This window comes from Anarrhichthys ocellatus, unplaced genomic scaffold (genome assembly GCF_004355925.1).
Source record: "Anarrhichthys ocellatus isolate YVR2014 unplaced genomic scaffold, GSC_Weel_1.0 scaffold75, whole genome shotgun sequence".
In the NCBI taxonomy this organism is placed as follows: domain Eukaryota; kingdom Metazoa; phylum Chordata; class Actinopteri; order Perciformes; family Anarhichadidae; genus Anarrhichthys; species Anarrhichthys ocellatus.
The window spans coordinates 162,508-185,007 of record NW_022280105.1 but is presented as its reverse complement, the minus strand read 5'-3'; the positions used below and the strand labels follow the sequence as shown (position 1 = coordinate 185,007).

Here is a 22,500-nt window from a genome sequence, read left to right as displayed (position 1 = left end):
TGATTAGTTTAGGTGGGCCTTTCTTTTAGCTGTCTGAAATATGTTTTGCTGCTGACCACATCCACAACAGTTCATGGCATTGCTGCTGTGCTGGTACTCCTGTCTGCTTCACCAAACTGGGGTTGTGCCGACCGCTGACTACTGTAGTAAAACACTGACTGTGTATAAGAACGTCATGCAGCCCCACTTCAAAACACCAGATCTATCCCTTTAAGTCCCCAGGGTGGGACATCCTGCTGACAACATGGCCTACTTTCTACCTAATGTGCCCACAGCCTGAGAATGTGGGCCTCTGAGAAGATGTTCCTGTTTGTCCCTTGTGAGTGTGCTCTGTGTGACTGGCCTGTGTCTGCAGGACTCAGTCTCACCCTCACAGTGCATTCCACAAGGCTGCTGATGATCGCTGTCTGTTTGGTAGTGATGGTGAGAATGTCACAGTTCAACACAACAACGGTCCACTTCTGTGTGATGTCTCATTGCATTTAACCTCTCCACCATTGCTCCCCTGGTGTGTTCCAGATGTGTTGCATGAGTGGATAATTGCAAGCCAGACCTGTACCCCCCAGTTCTAAAAGCTCCCATGTCTTTCTACTGAGCCCTTATCTACCAAAGGAACAATCCCATATTACATTGGTCAATGTCATCAGTTACCAAACTCATTTTCATGAAATCACATGCAGTAATGACCTCTACAGCCGCCATTTCCCCTGTCTTGATAGTTAATGGTGAGTTAACATTTCAAAAATCTGAACTTGTTGAAATGACAAAAACATGCAATATAAGACATTCTATAAACCTAAAGCTGCATATTATTTTTTCTTCTAAACACAACGTCTATTTACACACATCCTGCAGACACGGAGCAACATTGGCAGTTGGGTTTGTGTCCACCTGATGAATCCAGGTCCAGTAGTCACTAACTGGCTCATTCACAATGTTCTTCAGCTAGTTTTGGACTGTCTGCTTGGTGCTGAGCAGACAGTGTTCACTGGGTTTATCTGGAACGAGAGAGGAGTTTGTGGGCCATAAAACCACAACAATAAGCCAGAAGAGGGTAAATGCTCTGTAGAGCCGAGGGGAACTGCAAATTACACTTACACTGATTTCCAAATACTAATCAAAAAAAAGAATATGATTAAGCCTGTTATTTGTCACCATACAAATGTTACTAGCATTTTCCAGAGCTTTCAACTTCATTTTACCATCTTCTTCAGCACATACAGTTTGCTGAAATGTCATGTATTATAAATAGGAAAAAATAAAATGCACTGCTACAACCAAACATTCCTACTGTGTTCTAAAGTCTCACATGTTACCACTATGTTCATTAAGTTGAATGTAGCCTACTCTTACCATTCATCACTCCGCATAAATGCATCAGTGTAAATTCATGAAGGAGGATCTGACTAAACGCATACAGCGACACTGTACAGCATTTTGTAATCAGTAGGAAATGGCTTTCTTAGGAGGACTATTCACGGTGCTGTGAAGTCTACAGAAGCACCTTCATGGTCGTTGGTAGATCAATGACTTGTCTAATCTTTGACCCCTCTCTATTTTGTGGACCAGCCGTGTCCACATCTCTCAGAGCACCATGGAATGTCTTCATGGAGAGTTTGATGTGGAGCCAGGGAATGGAGGTGAGCGCTGTGACTACCTGAGGGAGAGGGGCATCGAGACCTTCCTTGTGGTTGTTCCTAAAGGACCTGTGGGGAAGAGTGGCATCAATGGTGTAGTGAGTCAAACCTGCCACACTGCAAATATTTGGATATTCAAATGATACTCTCATATTCAGCCAGCTAATATACAGGGAAAGTACAATGTTACATTTGCAATCACATTTGAATAGCTCTTGTTACTCAAAGCTAAATGTTAATATAATTTCAAAATAAAATATACTGTATGTTTATCATTCAAAATACATGGATATGTTGCAAATGTAAAAAGGAAGAAAGAAAAGTCTGTCAACTTTTCACAGTAATCACTCAGCACTGTTTGCTTGTTTCACATTAGAAGCTGTCTGTTACCTCTTCCAATGGAAACTCCCCGCTGTTGATCAACACCACAGAATGTAACGGCAGTGTGAACACAGCCTGCACCACACCGGAGGAACCAGAAGACCTTGATGCAAGGGTAACCAAGAACTCACTAAGATTAGAAGTAGAAAACGTTGTGGAGCACGAGTCTCACTGGTGACACCCTGATGATATAGAGCTATTCTTAGGGCCTGGTCACAACAGCATTTATAAGAGGGACAGTTCTGACCAAAATCGGTTTTTCTCAGTAGAATTGAAGTAGCTTGCCATGCCATTTGCTGAGCACATTGATTATATGAGAGTGTGAGATAATCTTGTGTTCACTGTTGACATTTTGTCCTGAGGCATGCACAAGAGGAAAGCTGGTGGTGTCTAAAATGGAGTTCATCCTCTGCACAGTGTGAAGTGTGCAACCAGCGTCTTCTTTCTTAGCGCTCGGAGCGCTTCAAGTTGAAAATCTCTGAACTTTTCAGAAAAGTGCTGGTGATCACTGTAGTAAATGGAGGAGAAGCTTGTTTTGGCCATGTCTGTCTATCGTGAACTCCCATTTGTGGGAGCAGATCAGCTGGGCAGACACTGACTGTTGCTGGTGAGTGTTTTATTAGCGTACGCCTTGTCCTTGCTCTGACGTTACGACTGTCAGATTGAGTGGTGACAAGATCATCTATATTAAGTATGAAGCAGACATCCTCTGTTTGGTGCTCATGATGAAAAAAACGATGTAAAACAAATGGATAGTAGCCCTAATAGATAATACAAAGCAAAGGAGTAATGCTAGTCTATCATACAGCAGTGGTTAGAGTGCTGATTAGTTGTTAAGATATTTTTGTCATAAAACGCTGGGATGAAGCGCTACCCAGCGTCCTGCTGCCGCTTTTTTGCCAGAAAAAGGTGCTATGTGGACACAGGCCCTTAGGCTTCAACCCCAGAGGATCATGAATATCCACAAGTGTCTTTGTGAAGCAAGGTGTTGATGTTCAGAGGGGGTTCTTGTGGTGGATTGAAGTGTTAGGACAGATCAGCTGACTAACATAATTGCTGACATGGCATTGATATAGTAAGATGTAGAAATTATTTGGGTGTTCTCCATTTACTTTCTTCTGTCTGGGACTTAAGGTGGTAAATCCATCTTTCCCTAACCCTCGGAGAAGGCTGCGGCTGCGGGACCTGGCTGAAAGGGTCATCGATGCTCAGGAGAACGAACAGGAGCTCAACAAACTGCTCAACGAGGCTCTGCTGGAAAGAGAAACAGTACAAGCGTAAGTGAATACCGTCACTGGTTGATAAAGCACTACTTTATGTCATGTTGGTGGTCATTACATTAGAGTTACATTTTTTGGATCAGATTTTCATTTTAGTTATCATTTATTTATCACACTGCTAGAAATTATTCTATTGTGAACCACAAATAAATAGAGCTGGGTTTTGTTGGAAATGTGTTCTGGTACCAAGTACACTTATGAACCACCCAATGCTTGAACAAAGTGTTTGCTAGCACATAAGTCCAACAACAAAGCACCAATTCGGTCCAGATCAGGCAGGCTGTTTCACCCAATCACGTTATTCCTTCAACATCCAGGATGTAACCTTCAGCCTAGTTGTTGTATTTCTTGGTTTGGATTGATTTTTTTGAAAGAAAAACTGAGTCAAATTCCTTGTGTGCGTACGCATTCATGGCCAATAAAGCTGATTCTGATTCTGATTTTTACAGAATTATCTGCTCACATTTGGTTCTTCCAACACTTAGCTGGGGTGCACAAGTCAAATCATTGGACCACCAAATAAAACAATGTTTCCTCCTTTTACTTTCCACCTCGTTCCCTACCTAAGGGTATACCCTCGTGGGGGCAAGCTCATATGAGTGGTTGAAAATGGAGGAGACATCTGATTGGCTACATATGATTCGCTGTTGAACAATGCATGTTATGAATCAAGCGATGTCAGGGAAGTCTGAAGAAAACCCACACGCAAATTCACTCACCCAGTTTGTAAATGCAGGTTCAACAGTTTGTATATAAATGTAACAACATCCCAATATGTTTTTGATGAAAATTTCAAATCCTTTGAAATACATACATTTGTGAATTTCTAAAAAAAAAAATGTAAACAAGAAAGATCTTAAGTGTGGATTCTGTATACATTTATGTATAATGATAACTGTTTTTGTGTATTGAAAAATATTTTTGTGGAGAGAATCATATGTATATATAAATACGTTTTCATATATAGATTTGTGAATCCTTCTGTGTTCATTCATTAAAATTGACACTGATCTAATCCCATAAATACCAATATTTTAAAACGGATGTCAGTGTTCGGGTTCTCTTGTCTTGTCAGTCTGAAGGGGAAACACACCAACACACTCTCCCTGAGGTTTGTGGATCCAGACCTGGAGACTCGTTACTCTGTGGAGAAGGAGAAACAGAGTGGAGCTGCCTTCTGCTGCTCCTGTGTGGTCCTGCTCTTCACTGCAGCTATGGAGGCCCTCATAGACCCCTGGTCAGTTCACACGGCCAGGAGTAATTTCTCTCCCTTTCTTTTTCTCACATTGTGGCCATGTTCCATTTTTGTCCCGCTCTGGCTGAGACATAAATTGGCAAAATAATCCTATTGGTATGATTATTTACTCAGTTCTATGAGGAATCCTCCGCTTGGGATCTAACATTTTTGCACAACCCAACTCACTGTGATATTGCTCTCTGCAGTATTGTTTTCTGTTCAGCTCTTAATGACTTGAACTGATATTGTTGACTACTACCACTGAAATTTTTTCACGGTTTGTCTGTGTTTTCGTGTGTTATGGAACAGGCTGATTGCAAACTACATCACCTTTGCAGTGGGAGAAATCCTGCTGCTCATCCTGACAATCTGTTCTCTGGCTGCCATCTTCCCTAGAGTGAGTTACAACCTATTTTCATACATTTACACTTGAGTGTTTTGAACATGTTTTCTCTGCCTGGTAGTACCAGTTATCAGGTAGCAACACCTTCTCCAGATATGGTGACTGCCAAGTGTGTCAGGTTAGTCTGACCAAAGCCCAAAACCAGCAGAGTGCGTATCCATTTTGTGGCTGGGTTTCTTCCGGGGGCCAGGAAACATGGCTTGTCCTCTGCGACCGGAGAGACCGTGTTCTCTTATGCCCAAACACAGAGAACCCTAGCAAGCTTTCTGACAGTTTATGAGCTCTTAATTCCTGAAAATGAACAGTCACACAAATGTACCTTCAGTAATGTTTTGTTAGAAAATAGTTTAATGTTTTGGGAAATATAAATTCCCCTCCTTTCAATTGAGGAAATCAGTGTCGATGTGTGTCGTTATGGAGCTGGAGTCAGGATGAGATCAGCATCAGGACCGGAAGCAGGGGGAAAGTTCAAAAACACATCTACTAACACCTCTACAGCTCACTGATTTCAGATATAAACAGAAATGGGAAAAAACGGTTTGTGCTTTTAGGGGGAGTTACATTTCATAACTATTTCCACAGTGGGTGCAGTGTCTGTGTGCAGTTTCCTGAGATTGTAAGGTTTCCAAAGACCAAAACCTGTGGTCATGGACCGTATCTGGAACCCTCTGCTTCTTATCAAACTCCACATCTGATTCACAAAGAAAAAGCCAGTTAGCACATTTCCCAAAATGTCAAACTGTTCCTTTAAAATCCTTTTCCTGAAATCTAGATATTGTAAGACTTTTTGTGGACACTCAGACACTAGTATTGCCAAATGGTTCCACTAGAAGCTCTAAATGTGCTATGCTTTGATGACAGCGCAAAATAGTTTCATAGTTGCCATGATAAACATGTGGTGTGTTGTGCATGCAGCAGTACTTTCCATTCCACCTTGTCATGGAAATTCAGATATATTGATATCCAGCAGGCTGGCCAGTATTGATTGCTCCTGTCAGTTCAGGTCGGTCAGCAACATGCACACAGGCAGTCAGTCACTGAGGAAATGTTAATAATGCTCTGGGCTCTTCAGAACTTATCAATATCACATCAAATATCACAATGCCATAAGCCCACAGTAACCTTTCCATCTCAGTCCATTAAGAGTGGCACTCGTGTATGAATGTGATCTTCTTCACTTTCCACTGTACCAGCCACACTGCTTATTTACAGCAGATATTTTGACATGTCATAACAAAAAAAGTACAGGAGTAACTAATGATTGTAATAATGGCTACATTCCATTTAAGTTTTTTGTTTTGTATCATGTTCCCGTTAAAGTCATGGCAGTGTAATTGCATAGCTAACTTGCATCTTTATATACTCAACTGCATTTCTTCCTGGATGACACATCATTGTTGGCTGTTGTATCAGTTTTCATCAGTTACCATAACCATCTTTAGAGAAGGTTATAATAAATGTCTATCTAGCTTAACGTATGTATCTCACACATCCGACATGCACAAACAGGATTTTGATCTACAGATGAAAAAATTCAGGTTATTAAATTCCAAAGTTAAGCCTTTCTGGCTCCAGAGATAAAGGTTATCCAGGAGTGCTGGGATTGTGCTCTAAAAATGTACAGTAGATATCAGCAGAAGTCACATATTTATAGAAGAGCACCTCACTACGAAGTAAGTCAGGATCTTACACACAGTAAAACTGTTAACAGTTTTTTGCTGTTGCATCAGATGCATAATTTTACCATACATACGTACATAAATACATAGCAGATGTAGAGGAAGTGGTTGGTCTGGTTTGTGAGGATAAAGTAGTGAAGTGTAGCGATGCAGAGACATGGAGTGAGGCGGAGTGAAGTCCTGTCTCCCAGCTGTTCTGAGGACACACAGGGTGGCCCAGCACTGTTTGTCAGGTCAGGATCTGTACACAACAGCCAACAATATGTTTCATTCATAAACCCTTCAGAACACAATTCAAAGACCACAATGCATGTTGATGTATGAGCGTTTCCACATTTGCAATGATGTGTAACCTTGCACATAGTAGAATAACTTCAATCAGTTGTACATAGTGTTTTTTATAAAGAACACTTGTATTGTTTCTCTGTACTCTGTTTAGCTATCAGAAATTGTATCGGGGAGATGCAGTTTGTCATGTAAAGTATTGGTATAGTGTAGAAATACAGACTTACATACACACCAAACTGCAATGTGTCCAAAGGTCAGCTAGAAGGAGAAGGTGTCACTCATCTCTGCTACAGGATGAAAGTTTAAGGTTTGACCAAACTGAACAAAATATTTACTTTGATTATATTTGTTCCGACACACATACACACTACTCTAACCTTTTCCCAATTTTAATATGCAAGTAACATAAATGGAACTGTTAAAATACTTACTCTTGCCAGCGCTTGTTGTCACCAGGACTCAGATGAATACATTGACTCTGAATATCTTCCGTCTCTTGCCCACGCAGGTCCAGTCTTTATATCAAGTCACGGATGACCCTGGCTGGGAATTGTCACTTTGCGTCTTAATTTACTGTTTTCCTTTACATAACAAAAGACATTTCCACCATAAACTGATGCAAAAATTTAAAAAAAGTTTGCACATAGCAGCTTTAAAACAGGGCACTTCCTTAATGCCATGGGCACTGCATGCATTAGCCTAGGGGCTCGCCAACCTTTCCTCACTCATAGCTCTTCTACTCTTACTTGGTTTAAGTCACTGCCTCCCCCGACAGGGTTATCTGCACCATGGTTGAATTTTAGCCTGCATGCACGTTTCCGCCCAACATTGTAGAAACATGCTGCTGATATTGGAAACAAGTTACCGGACAGCCGATCGTTTGAATGCCTTCTCTCTGCTTCACACACGTATATGTGCGCAAAGTTCCACCCTCGATGAAACACAGAGATCAAAGGAGAGGAGAGAGAGAGAAACTTGCATGACAGTAAAACACAGTAAGGACTCATACTGACCTTAAATGATACCAAAACTCTCGATTATGTTCTCGAACTGCATAAGTGCAGAATCGTCCACGTCCGCATCGTGATGCATCTTTGAATGGAGAAATTTCCACACATCTACGCTCCACTAATGAACACATTCTGATGATGCAGTCCCAAATGAGTGGGCAAGTTTAATAACTATTTTCAAAAACACTAATCAGTAATATGAATGGCTGAACAGAGCCAGTTCAACTTATTCAATCTCACGACAGATGACAAGTTGAAAGAAGTTTGATCGACTAAAATGTTAATTTAATAATAAAACTATACTAGTTAACGATAATCAAACAGTAACTTTGGAAATGTCCTGCCTATTTCATATTTGAAAGCTAAACAAGTATGGAGCTTTTTTCCTATCTTTATTCACGAATGTGGTCTTTCAATTTGAGACTATGACTCGTTGATTTAACTTCTGCTCAAACACGTGCACACATTTGCAGATTTTTTGCGCTCCAGCTTCAGCCTTTCTCCTCACACTGACAAAGATGCTGTGAATCAACCACAGTCATCTTGCTCATTGACAGTAATGCACAGAGAGTGGTTGTGCAAGCAACAATATATCTGTGTGCAAGCATAAAGTTTCAGCAGAAGCAGAGCAAATCCAAATGCAAGCAGGGGCTATTTGAGTGTAAGGACAGGGAACGAGGGAAAGCATTGCAAAATGTGAACTTGAAATCATTAAATCATGCCCTGAAATTGAATGAAGATAGGACATAAGCTCCATAAACAATGGGAAACTAAATAGTTCAGTTGGATTTTAAGATGTATCGCAGTTTAAGTTTTTCAGGGTGAATACACTTCTTACTCCAAACCTTGTTAGTTTTGTCTCACTGTTTTTGACTATTAAAAAGCAATGGGAAACGTATAGGTAGCAGGCTTCTCATTTTTAGCCTACTTTTGAAGTTTCAGTTAAAATTGCAGACATCAGCAGATTAGATATTATCTTAGATTAGATTAGCTAATTAATTTAAATTCCTTAGTGGCTAAAATGAAAAGCTTGTGTTAATGTGCTGTCTGCAGCTGGCGTCTGCATTCAGCCTAAAGATTGTTTGTGAGTGTCACTCTGTAACACCACTCTACAACCGCCAGTGGGTTTTAGTGATTCAACAGGGACAATCAGAGTGGTATCTTAAATTATCATCTAATCACATCACACCAGTTTATGAATTTCCCAGTTAAACTTTGATTCATATCATAATAACATTTGAATATGATCAACTTCATTGTTCTCAACCAGGATCTTCAGTATTTGGATTAGGAGTCCATGGAGTATAATAATTATTGTTAATAATATTATGCTGCTCAACTCATTTCAAGGTTGTAGGTACAGGCTTTAAACATTAACTAAAAACTGCAGTGTTTCTGCCTTTCTCAGCCAACAAAAGGTGAGTTGACTTTGAGTTGAAACCTAATGAGATTTCATTAGAGATTTGTAAGGAATTGGGTTTGATACTGGATTTGATTGTCATGAAATGCTCTTGAACTACATCCCTATATAGCATGTAATTAAGATGCAGCTTTAGAGTGAAATTATTTGGTTTATAGGCTTTAGTGAACTGCAACAGTTTGATAGAAATAATGTGCTGTTACTTTCCTAATTGGAATGGTGTATGTGTCAGGTCTTTCCCAAGAAGCTGGTGTCTTTCTCCACCTGGATCGACCACACCCGCTGGGCTCGTAACACCTGGGCTATGGCAGCCATCTTCATACTCACCATGGCCGACATCATGGACATGGTGAGCAGCTCTCAGCTGTTTCTTACACAGACAAAGACAAAAGACAAAACCTGTGTTCATGGAACTTTTTTCCTATCTTTATTCAAGAGCTTTGTTTTTAAAATGTGAGAGCATGACTTATTGATTTTACCTGAGATTTTGTAATGCTTCCTTCAAAACCCTGATTGCGTTTTGATTTGCTCTGTATACTGTACTCCTCATCTTTTCTTGGATTTGTTTGTGCAATAACCCTGTGAAAATTCCCCTACCAAAAGAATATGGGGTGTCGTGTTAACCAATGACATGATCCCTTTTCTTTACCACTTTTGGAATAATAGTAAAGTTAATATATACCAGCGCACCACCCCTACTTTTTTCTTTATAACATCTGCACTGGCCTCCTGTCTATGTGCTAGAGGGGAACAAAGAATGGTCAGTGGAGCAAGTTACAATTAGTGGCACAAGTAGCCGCTGATTATTCTAGTGAGAATCTGTTTATGTTGGGAGTGGCACCAGTCAATGCAACACAAGCCGCTTCATGTGGTTTACAACCGCAGCAGCATGCTACGTCAAGAGTCAACAGCAATACCACTGACAATCAATAAGGCTCTATATCTTGGCACCAAGAAAACAAAAAACATAGCACAGCGCTGCAAAGCTAACATTAACTATGCATCAAACGTTAGCTGAGACTGAAAATAGATCACTTTCAACACAAGTATGTTCAGCTTAAGCCAGGAAGGGAACTACAAGACTAAATCATAGCTACAGTGAGGTCGACAGTTTAATGTGGGCAGACCATGCATGTGTTAAGAAGAAGGGGCAGACCGCAGTGGTTACCTCCTCAGTTTTAGCTATTATAACGCTTAAGGCTGGCTCTCTGTAAGCTGCTGTCAATTAGCAAGCTGATTGTGGTTGATTCAGGCAATCCTTTCAGCGTATGGCAAAATATAGAATTGGATCCAGTAGTGGGTGTAGTTATTATAGTAAATTAAAGAGTACGGGTCATTTTATTTCAAAAGTTGTAACGAAAGCAAGGGAAGTACATAATAAAGCCTTAAAGGGCCAGGTTAAGGTGTAACCGCCCGTCAGGGGCGCTCTAAGAACTAATGAATGCACCTGCAACAAGGCAGGGATCATTTCATTGGTCAACATTACAACTGGCATTCTATTGGTTGGGTTATTTTGAAAGGATTATTGCACAAAAAAGAAATCCAAGAGCAGAGGACAAATCTGACAGATGTTTCGCGAGCACACAGAAGCAGCTTGAGGAGGAGGGCTGGAGGGGTGGAAATCTGTGCAAGCAATAACATATCTAAGTGCAAGCATACAGTTTAAACAGAAATCAAAGCACAAGCAGAGGCTATTTTACTGTGAGGACAGGGTTTGATGGAAAGCATTACGAAAACTGAAGCAAAATCAAAGAGTCATGCTCTCAAATTGACAAAAGACCACACTCTTAAAAAGATGGGTAAAAAGTGTGGTGATTTGTATTCATTCCATAAGCAAGTTTTTAGTGAGCTGTACTGTATATAGTATATAGGCTACATCTATGCCACGGAAAAACTAGAGCCAAGAAATTGGACCAAAAAACATTGAAATTCTGGATGTTGCTGCTAAAGCACAGCTGAGCATAGATCATAGGGTGCAGTTTTATAATGATAGTGATAATAGTACTGATCTCATAACTTTTTGTCTCTCCACTGTTTAGCTGAGTTGTCTGCCTGAAGTCCCAGACTCAGGTAGCACCACAGTGGCCCCTTCCTCCTCCTCATCTTCTTCTTCCTCCTCCTGGTCTGGCGCTGACGGTTGTCTGGACAACCCCAAATATTACAGCTACATTGCTGTGCTGGCACTGATGGCCACCACCATGCTGGTTCAGGTCAGTCACATGGTCAAGCTCACACTGATGCTGCTCATCACAGTGGCCACCGGCATTGTTAACATCTACAGCTGGAGGGACATCTTCGACCGCTATGACATGGCCCGCTTTCAGGACTACAGGTGAGCCAAGACTTAGTTTCATGTCATCATGTGTTCTAACTCACACAGGCTCCTCTACTAGACTCCATGGGTAATACTCTCCTCCAACCACAAGCACATCGCTGTCTGCTATCTTTTTTCTCTTTAGCAAACTGAGTCGCCACAAAAAAAAACTTCTTCAGACACCAGTAGCAGTGGGATCCCTTCAGACTGTTTGACATAATGTGTTACAGTGATGAGGTGAGCAGGACCTCAAGATCAATGAAATTGAGAGCCCCACTCCAGTTGACGACGCTATGCCTCTGGTCATTCCCGCTGGAACAGCGGCTTTGGTTGCAGATGATGGAGAATAAGAGTGTCGCTGCCCCCTGCTTCCACAAAGGACAGTGAGCAGTTTCAGGGTGCAGGTATCTGGGTGTGCCCCCCCTAGAGGACGACTTCGCAGCCCACCTGTTTCAGCAATCAGCTGTCTGATCACCAGCCTGCGCTTGAATGCCAGGAAGCACAACGGTGCTTGCTTACCATTCCCCCTTAAGTATGGGACAACTTCCGATACTGGGGATCCCCACAGCAGCTGTTGTTAGGAACAACTTTGGGAGGAATGACCTCTTACATTTCACTGTTAACGGATGTGTCCCAAACAAGGTGTGGAGGGATCTGCGTGGGGCGAGTGGTTGTGGATGTGTCCCCAATAAAGGACTGACACACAAACCACCTCGCCAACCTCTCTGTGTCTGGCTCCAGAGAGGGACAGGCTGAGGAATGGCGGAATTATCTGTACAGGTTGTGCAGACCATCCTGGCTGCGAGAGCTGGATCCACCACTGCCTGCTAATGGGCAAAGTGGTTGGGCTTCCAATGCTGGTGCGAGGAAAGGAGACTAGATTCCCTATCTTGTGCAGTTGGTTTTATTCTCTCCTTTTTGCTATGTTTTATGGATAAAGGGCTGTCTCATGCCACTGTAAAACCATTTTGGCAAAAGACCATTTTTTAGCCACCCTCTTGTGAAGCGGTTCTTGGAGGGGGCGAGGAGGGGGCGCCCAGTGATGCGTGCCTCCACACGATAAGAACTGCCCTAGGTGCTCGAGGCCTCGAGATCCTTTCTGAAGACGTTGTCATTAAAGACAACTTTGCTCACTTTGACCTCAACTAAGATATTGTGTGATTGAATAGCGAGTTCTTTCAGGTCGAGGGGCTATACAGTTTGATGCTTTTTGTCTTCCACTCCATGAAGGGGACATGGAGGTAAAATTGAATCTGCTTTGCCCAGTTCGTATGTTGGCATGTTATGTTGAACGCACGGCCACCGTCGGGTACACTGAACAGCTTTTTGTGTACTTCGGGGATGGATCCAAGAAACGCCTTGCGGGATGGCTTTGTGAGTCTATAGGATCTCCCAAGCCTATAGGCAGGTGGGACGAGACCCTCTGCGGTCTGCGCTCAATCTTCACAATGTGGCAATCTCGGTGGCCGTGTTCAGCGGGGTGAGTGTCAAAGTATGGCGGCGGCGTGATTGATACCTGTCCATTGATGTGGTTCTACCTCTTGGACATGTCGTGCCCTTTTTCAGGGTCTGTGCTCATTTAAGCAACACAGGACTGGGGAAAAGCGTGGGGGGATGTCACTTGTGTTGCACCTGACTCCAAGGTAGGAATGCATGTTCATGGTTGGAGGAGAGTATTCCCTCCGCCTGTGTTTATATAGCTAGAGTTACTATATTGTGTGCTTTGTTCAATAACTTAACATACAGGAATTTGTAGGGTTGGGGGGTTTGAAGCACTAGTATTAAAGCAGAAATTGTCAATATGTCAATGTTCTTCTTCGCAGGTCGTACCTGGTGCCTTCCAAGTTCACAATGACAATTATGATCTTCATTATGATGGTCAGCTTCTATTATTTCTCCCGACATGTAAGTAAATGTCTTCTGTGTTCAATGTACTTAGATATTACATTTTGGAATGTAGTGATGGTATTACTACCCCAAACAATCAGAAAATATTAATAGTACAGCTGCCAACGAGATGTCATCACTCCTAGATGAGGATGATGACCTCAAACCTGATATCTGAATTTAGAAATAAAGAGGGAAAGGTTTAATATAATTATGATTGCCAAAAACCATTCCAGAAAACTTGATTTGGATCTGTATGTAGGAATATCTGATGTACTATGCAAAGAATTTAATGTTACAGAAAAACAACAAATTATGACTGAAGATCATCAGCAATTCGTATCATTTTTCTTGCAAAAGTCTAGATACAGGACAGTATGGGTGTTTCAATCAGATAAAAATAAAATGAATGACAACTGTAGAAACAATAAAGACTATGGTTGTAGGTTAATATGGCAACAGGCAATTATGGTTAACAGTGTAAAGGTAACAGAAATCTCACAGCCCTTAAACTGTATATTAGAGCATATATATTTGGATATTTAAGTTTAACCCAACAAAGTGCCAAATGAAACGTTTTTGCACTGAACACTAACAGGGTATTAATAACCAACGTATCAATACAAAGATTCATTCAACAATCCCAAAAAGGAGAAAAGAAGTTCGTCATTGCACTCTTAGTGCATTGTTGAATCGGAGAGAGGGACAGATAACCGACCACCTATCTGGTCAACTTTACAGATGTGCTGCAACAACTGTGGGAGTAAAACATGTAGGTAACAATATGAATTGCTGCTGCTAAAAGCTCTGTTTGTTTTGTATACAGTTGTGTTTTGAAATTCTTGCTGCACAAAAATATCCTTGTTCTTTGACACGCATTTCCAACAGACAATGTATACTGTACCCTTATTGTATCTCTTCCCCCATCCAGTTTTTCTCCATGCTGACAGTCTACAATTCTGAGTCACTGTTTCTGCCTTGAGTAGATTTTGTTTTGATCTACCCACTACATTTTGCATTTGCACACAAGGCCAATCAACTGGCCAGGCCACCAGCAATCCGTTTGGTGCTCCCGATGGCCGGTTCGGGACACTTTATTTGTGTAGTACTTGTCTTAGTAACATTGCAACCTTGATAAGAAAAAAACAAACAGTAAAACAATTATAATAAAATACAATATAGATTAACACATTACAATGACATAGAATTCACACAGAGATAAAAGCTTTTCGAAAGAAGAATGTTTTGAGTAGAGATTTAAAAGTTAAAAAGATTTAGCTAATCTCTGCAGGTAAGTCATTCCAGAGTTTAGGAGCCCGGACTGCAAAAGCCCCAAAGCCCTTAGTCACCAGTCTGGCTCTGGGATGGCCACTATCAGCTCATCTAAGAGGGCACACAGGCTCATAAACAGTTAATAGGTCTGTCAGATAACTAGGGGCCTATTTATTAAAAGCCTTAATGATAAACAATAGAATTGATAAGATCCTTTTTTCTTGAACCGTTGATAATCTTAGCTGCTGCATTTTAGACCAATTGAACCAATGTAATGGAGTAACAATGTATCTGGCCGTAGAGCAGCCGCTGAGTGGCAGCGATGTAGTCAGCAGTGGGTGTAGTTTTGTTAGCTGTAAGACACCGTCCAAAACAATACAAGGGAGCAAACAGTTTCCCCCCACTGTGTCTCTGGCCACAGAGCAGCAGCTGAGCGGCCGTGATGCACTCTGCTGTGTGATAATAATCAGAATTATTAACATCAGCTTTAATTTCAGATTCCATTACTTTTTCTAAACACGTTATTTCCTTCAAAAAGACATCATCAAAATAATTGTTGCCACCAAAAACAAATCAACAAAGTCAGCATTCACCATTCTCTAGTTTTCTCCATGGATGTTTCGCTAAACGTTGTGAGACCCAATTTATTTATCTCATTCCAAAACTGTTGGGGATTATGAGTTGGTAATCAATTTGCAATTAAAGATCTCTTAAAATGGCATTTCAGTGTGTAACCTCTTCAAATTTGGTTTGCCTTTCCTTAAATTCTATCTTCAGCCCTTCCCTCGGGTCTTCTGTTATGTTTTAGGATTTTTTTCTCTGCTGTTCTTACATTATTAAGTCTGCAAATCTCCAGCCCAGTAGGGTTTCTATATTTTTAAACCAGAGCCAGTTGGTCTTGTTGATCCCTCTGGCAGTAAATAGCAGGTGAAAATGACAAAACAGTATCCAGAAACCTATTCTGTAATTATAGTGGTAGTATCCCATCCACAGATTTGTCTTTCACTTCATACAATCCAAACAGTTTGTTTTTAAACTAAATAACCAACTCCCCCAGGTCCTTTAACTGCCTTTATGTGCATTTGTTTGGTTGTATCCAAACCAGGTACACACCTGTAAGTGAATAGCATCATTGCATCTTCAATGCATTTCATTAAGTGAGATAACATCAGGGTTATGGGCGAATAGTTCACAGTTCCAAACGGTCCAATGCACTTCTATGTGAATGTCAACATTTAACACAGTAAGATTGTCAACATTTGCGGGTTTTACATTTACCAATCCGTTCTACAAGTTGTCTCTCCCCAACCTCCAGCTCATTGAGCTACAGCCGGCTCTGTTTGCTGGCTTTCACTGCTTACGCCTCATCAGTCTCCTACTGCCATTCAGGAAATACTCCTTTCCAGATGGGAAAAATGTGTATAAAGTTAGCACAACTCAAAAATTGCTCCAACTGCTTACAATTGGTGGGGGTAGGCTACCCAGCCACAGTACTGACCTTGGCAGAGTCCATCTGAATTTGGTTGGCTGAACAACAAATCCCAAAAAGGAGACCATGGACACTTGAAACTCACACGTCTCTGCCTTGACGAATAGCTGGTGATCAAGCAGCTGTTAGAGGACCTGACGAACAAGTTGGATGTGAGATTCCCCGTCAGGGGAGAAGATGAGGATAAACAAACACAAACTGATGAAGCATGTCGCGAAGGACATCATTCTCATTTGTTGAAAATCCTGGCACCTTTTAGCAGTTCGAAAGCAAATGAAATGAGAGGGGGGGGGGGGGTACCTGTTCTTAATGGTGATGTCATTCAGGTCTCGTAGTTGATGCAGGGACGGAGAGACTTGCCTCTCTTTGTTGACTAAGAAGAAACCTGCTCCAGCAGGAGAGGCAGAGGGTCGGATGATTCCCGAAGCAAGGGATGAGTATATATTTCTGCAATGCCTCCAGTGGGGAGGCAGAAAAGTGGCATGGGCTTTATTTAAAACATCTTTTAAGTCCATGTAGCAGAAAGGGACTTCCGACAGGTTGGGAAACGGAGGGGCCTGAGCTTCCGCGGTAACAGAGAACGGGTGGTCAGGTAGATTGGGGTGAGAAACAGACAACAAATTTATGCTTCACAGAACTGACAAATCAACTTGTTCTCACTCGCAACTCGTTAAATACTTACGCTTAGTCAGTGCAGGTAACCTCACAACCCTCTCCCCAAATCGCCCCCAATCTCTGTTAATATATAAATTCCATCCAAGAGGTGCCATAAACAATGACTCATTCATGATGATTAGAGAGTTTGGAGGAAAATGTTCTAAAAGAAAAGAAATGGGTAATGGAAAAAGTGCTGCCCATTAGACCACAACATTGGGGGTGACTGAATTTTAATACTTGTGTTATCAAAGTCCTTGGCTGAACTCTGGATCATCAAATGACTGTTAATCCGCCTGGCAGGGTTATCTTCAGTACAGCAGCGAACAGGAGACCCAACATAGTACCGGGACAGGCGTGGAGCTGCCGCTTCACAGCTGCAAAGGCTGTGTGCTTCTTGGAGATGGAGGTAGTGTAGTCAGGAAATGTTTTTCTTCCCCCTGTACAGGTGTTGGGACGCCCGCGAGATTTCGCTAGCACGTTGCTAAATTTCATTGTAGAAATTGTGGATGAAAGGTCTTTGTGCGGAGAGGGCGGTTAGCTCAGTCAAGTGGCGGCATCCAGCTCCATAATGTCACTTAGCAGTTGTGCAGCAAAGTTGGTCAGGCGAGCACTCTCCAAACCTTATGGAACTCCAATCAGACAAATATTTCTCATGGACCTTCGTTCTAAGTCCTCACATTTGTCAGTCGGTAGTTTCACCTGGACTTTCAGGGAGTTCAATGTTGAGTCCAGAATGGACAGCTGGCTGGTCCAGTTCTGGCGATACCAAAGCAATCTCCAAGCAAATGTCCGAAGAGTGAGTCAATTCTCCCGTATATGTTGCTTTTCTTTGAAACAAGCATTGGTTGTAGTTGGCCTCAGTCGGGAGGGTTAGCATTGCTAGCATCTAACTGCGGCAGGGAATCTGGATCAGTCAAGGGCGAGGGTTTGGTGCGGCCTCCTTGCCAAGTATTTGCATTTGTTCGATTTGAGGACATCCTGGCTCAAGCGTACAAAAAGTGAGCTTAACTTTTGTTCAGGCAAAAAAATAACAGGGTACCAACAAGAATCTACAAGTAAATAGTGCTCAGACTTTGGAGTATCCCGTTTATGTCAAATCCCGTTTTCAGAAATCGGAATAAGCCCGTATCCTGTTTATGAGAAACCCGAATATGCTAGCTGGAATACTCGGAAAGAAACAGGGATATTGTTGCGAGTATATACCTTATCCCACTCATTGGTGATTGGAGTGGAGAAATTAAGTTGTCAAGTGGTAGTAAATGTACAGTCTAGTGTTTAATATTTGTTTTTGTAAACCTCACAGCGCCTGCACAAATAGAATGCAGTAACCGGGTTACTAGTATTTTTTAATTTTCGGGGATATGAAAAACCACATTTTTCTGCGCTCATGTGAACACAGTCACCAACCTCCCGTTGCCGGCTTAGCCTGAAGTGAAGAGCAATCCTGATTAAACTCGGTGAAGACATCCAGCACGACTTGAAGATGCACACCAAGTTTCATTCACATCCACTGAAGGGCGGAGAAATAGTGGAACTTTCAGTGTGCAAATTAGAAATGCTGCACACATTCTGATGAAACAAGTGTGTGATTGGTTTCACTCCTTCTGTAGACAGAATTAACATAGCTGAAGTGTCTTTGCTCAGTTTTGTGAAATCCAAAACCCTCTCATTGCTGCTTGCAGCTATGATTTTGGCAATTGAGCTGCTTTGCTGTTCACTTTAGAACAGGGGTGTCAAACTCATTTTCACCCCGGACCACATCAGCATTATGGTTGTAACTGTGTAAATGTAACTACTCCCGAACATATTGTTAAATAACTGTCTCTGCATTTGATTGTGTATTCAAGTGTAAAAAGATTGTACTTGCAGTTATATAAATGAAAAAATATATGCAAGCACATTTGTTACTATAGCATAAATAATTTTAATAGGGTTAAGAATGTCACGGGCTGTGAGTGTGGACCCAAATGCAGGCACAGACCAGGGATTATAGGTGAAAGGTTTATTGACAGGAAACCAAGGGGGGGGGAATGACCAGAGCACCGCGGGAAAATCCAGGGAGGGTGAGTGTGGAATCCAGGCAGGAGGAGGTAGGGCAGGGCAGCCAGACTGCGGAACCGGGAGGATGAAAAAACTGCAGGAACAGAGAGACAGGGTTAAAGCACTGAAACAACACTTGGGAGAAAACTCTGAATTATCTTCAAAAAGAGCGGCCAAGAACTACTAGCTACCACGTGAGCTGTAAACAACGATCTGGCGAAGAGTGGATGAAGAACCGGGGTAGATATACTGTTGGGTTGATGAGTTGATGGAGTGCAGCTGGTTTGACTGGGCAGGTGAGGTGAGTTGTAATTAGGAAGCCGGGAGGAGACCAGGTCGAAGCCCTGCCCATAAGATACACACACGGGACAAGCAGGAGGCACGGCCTGGCCGTGACAAAGAAACCCACATTACTCTATCAAAGATCAAACTTTTAAAGAAAATAGCAAAGACAAATATCAAACACAAGTTATTACATTAACTTTGTTCAAACTATTTTTGTCACCTCTGCATCACTAATGTTCCTCCCCGCCGTCCCGTGCATGGTAGCTACATCCAAGAGCTCCTCACTGACGGTCAAGTCTGCCTTCAGTCTCTTATGAACATTGATAGATGCGCTGTGTCCGTGTTGTCTGTGCTTTCATCAACAGCTAATGAAAAAGACAAGTAACTCGTCTCTTCGGCTAGCTGTGTTGTTAGATTGCCTGCTAGTTCCTGAACTCGGTCTGCGATGGTGTTTCTTCACAAACTGACATTTGTAAAAGTCTGTATCTGGGTGGGGCACACGTGCTCACATACCTTTAGCATGCACTGCTTCAATGCACCTTCTGAAAAACGCTTGGAAGCTTGGTCGGTTTCTTCAGCCACAATAAGGCTAGCTTTCACAGCAATTTTGGCTGTCACCCTTGTAAATATATTCTGCTGTGATTGCAGTCTGCCTTTTAATTCTTGGACAATTTTATGTTTTTCTTGGAGGCTAAATTCAGTATACTTGGCCCTGAGTTTGGTGTCAAAATGCCGAGGTAAATTGTATTCCTTCATTACCGACACTGCCTCATAGCACAGAAGACAGACCGGTTTTTCTCCTTGAAGCACAAACATGTATTCGCTTCCACGTCTTTCATTAAATTGCCTTTCCTCTGCATCAATTTTTCTCTTCTTGGACATTATGGGATTATTTGTCGATCTTTATCAACTCAATGGCCCAATCCCAATGTTCCCCCTTCCAGACTCACCGACTTTGAGGCGCGCTCCCGCGAAGTCTGAGGGTTTAGGGCTGTCCCACTGTCACATCATCGAGTGTTTGAGTCTCTCACAGACATTTTGAGCCCTTTATGAGCCCTTAAGTCAGTCTTAAGTCTCATGGTATGCTGACTTAGCCTCAGGGAATTACCCACAAATCATTGCAATGTGACATTAAACACGGGGTAACCAGTGGACGCATAGAGACGGGAAAAAAAAAAAAAAAAGGTAAAGAAAGAGGACGGCTCACGTGTGTTCAGCCTGTCATATAAAATTTACTCAGAAACATTAAGGGTTAAAGATGGAACAAAAAATAAACATGATAAACATAAATCAGAGGATATTTATTTGTTTATTCATCAAATATTTGATTTTGTCATTGAAGCTGTTTTGACAAAAACGAGTAAATAGATTGCATGAAGTTACCTCATCTTGTGAGGAATGAGCCTGGAAGAAGTTCAAATCAGGGAGTACAAAGTATAAAGTAAATACACACTTATACATCATATTTTTTGTGGTTTTCATGGTAACATGATATGTTACAGCAAAGTGCTCAAGCCCTCACAGTCTCTCACACTCAACCACTTACCAGGTGACGTCAGTAAGTCCTTGAGGGTTCAGGTTTTGAGGCTTTAGGGGGGACATTGGGATTGGGCCAATCACTTGTTGGTAAACCACTTTAGTTAAACACCGATAATGGAAACACTGCCGTCTAGCAGCCGGATGCCGTCATTTCGCGGTTCACAAAATCGGCATGCATTGTGGGAGATGTAGTTTATGGTCACTGTACACTGTAAAGCAGCATAGACTTTAATTTTAAGACAATCATATGCTTTCAAGCTCTTGCGGCCTTAAGTTTGACACATGCGCTTTAGATGAAACAGTTGGATTGATCTTACTGATCATTATATACTTCAACTGTCACAGAAAAGTTCTTTTGCCACATATTTTCCTTGAGCTGTGGCCTGCTTGAATACATGAGGCAAATCCTTCACTTTGGAAATGTAGTCACATGTGAAAGTGCAAATAGAGTAGGGGTGTAACGGTTCACAAAATTCTCAGTTCGGTTCAATACGATACAGTGGTGCCACGGTTCGGTACGTTTTCAATACAGCAAAAAAGCACAAATGCCAAATCCTCGCTGGTGACACTCTCAAGAGGGCGTGTCTGAAGAACATGGCTCTTCATCTCCATTCATCAGTGAGATAATGTGTTGTTACAGTCAGCTAGCTTTCTATGGTCCGTGACGTCCGGCCATCAGTTGTCAGCGGGAGCTTCGGACATTGGATTCTCTGTTCGGGCTTTTGTTTTCTTTTATAAAGCAGGAATTATGGTCTGGAGAAATGGGCTCGTGAATGAGTAGTGCCACTGGGCTCAATAACATTAAGCATGTTCGTACAGCCTCGTTTTCCACTCCAGAGTAGGGTCTCATCCACGGCTATAAATATACCTTTAGCCCTGTTTGAATCAGTAGGGAATAGCTGCCTAAACGCTGTGGGGAGAGTTTGTAGCTTGTGTGTTGCTGTTGGTTTTCCTGGTAAGCTAGTTTAGCATAGCGTGCCTCCCAAAACAAACATGCCTCACCATAGTAGAATGTTTGTCAGACAGCATGTTGTCTGTTACGTAGGGTAGTTTGCCTTGTTGAGCGCATTATATTTCACACAATTTAAGCTTTAGCATAAATGCAATAGTATTATTCAAACGAATTGTTCGGTTCGTAATGCGTACAAAACCGTAAGCCTCGTACCGAGCGGTTTAATACAAATATGTGTATTGTTACACCCCTAGAATAGAGAATATGTTTTTTAACAGATTATGGTCAAGCAGTCCATGGGACAGTATATGTGATTTGTTTATATCTGTCATTCTCTTCGGAATTAGCAAATAAACTTTAGTTCACAGAAAAAGATGCTCTTTTGAAAGGTGTTTTTCTACTTTTTGGAATTAACGTTGTCTTGTAAGTGTATTGATGACAAAATCAATATATTGGTCAAATGCTAACATCAGTGCCTGTCGCTGCCTGAAGGTGGAGAAGCTTGCCCGCACCTTGTTCCTGTGGAAGATCGAGGTCCATGAGCAGAAAGAGAAAGTGTATGAAATGAGACGCTGGAATGAAGCACTGGTGACCAACATGCTGCCTGAACATGTGGCTCGACACTTCCTGGGCTCCAAGAAAAGGGATGAGGTAAGATCCACACCAGGTCGGTCCTTACTTCAGTGTGTGTGTGTGTGTGTGTGTGTGTGTGTGTGTGTGTGTGTGTGTG

At 41.9% G+C, this 22,500-nt stretch overlaps 1 protein-coding gene across 2 annotated transcripts in view; it reads left to right on the top strand.

Moving 5' to 3' along the window:
• The window catches only part of LOC116397907 (adenylate cyclase type 3-like), a 32,097-nt gene that overhangs the window by 2,297 nt on the left and 7,300 nt on the right, over positions 1-22,500 (top strand). For both annotated transcript variants that reach the window (XM_031873814.1, XM_031873813.1), the window contains exons 3-11: positions 1,570-1,735; positions 2,014-2,133; positions 3,153-3,295; positions 4,374-4,535; positions 4,845-4,932; positions 9,568-9,684; positions 11,375-11,667; positions 13,473-13,554; positions 22,263-22,421. In XM_031873814.1, the coding sequence (XP_031729674.1) occupies positions 1,570-1,735; positions 2,014-2,133; positions 3,153-3,295; positions 4,374-4,535; positions 4,845-4,932; positions 9,568-9,684; positions 11,375-11,667; positions 13,473-13,554; positions 22,263-22,421 (1,330 nt within the window). The remainder of the gene's footprint in view (positions 1-1,569; positions 1,736-2,013; positions 2,134-3,152; positions 3,296-4,373; positions 4,536-4,844; positions 4,933-9,567; positions 9,685-11,374; positions 11,668-13,472; positions 13,555-22,262; positions 22,422-22,500) is intronic.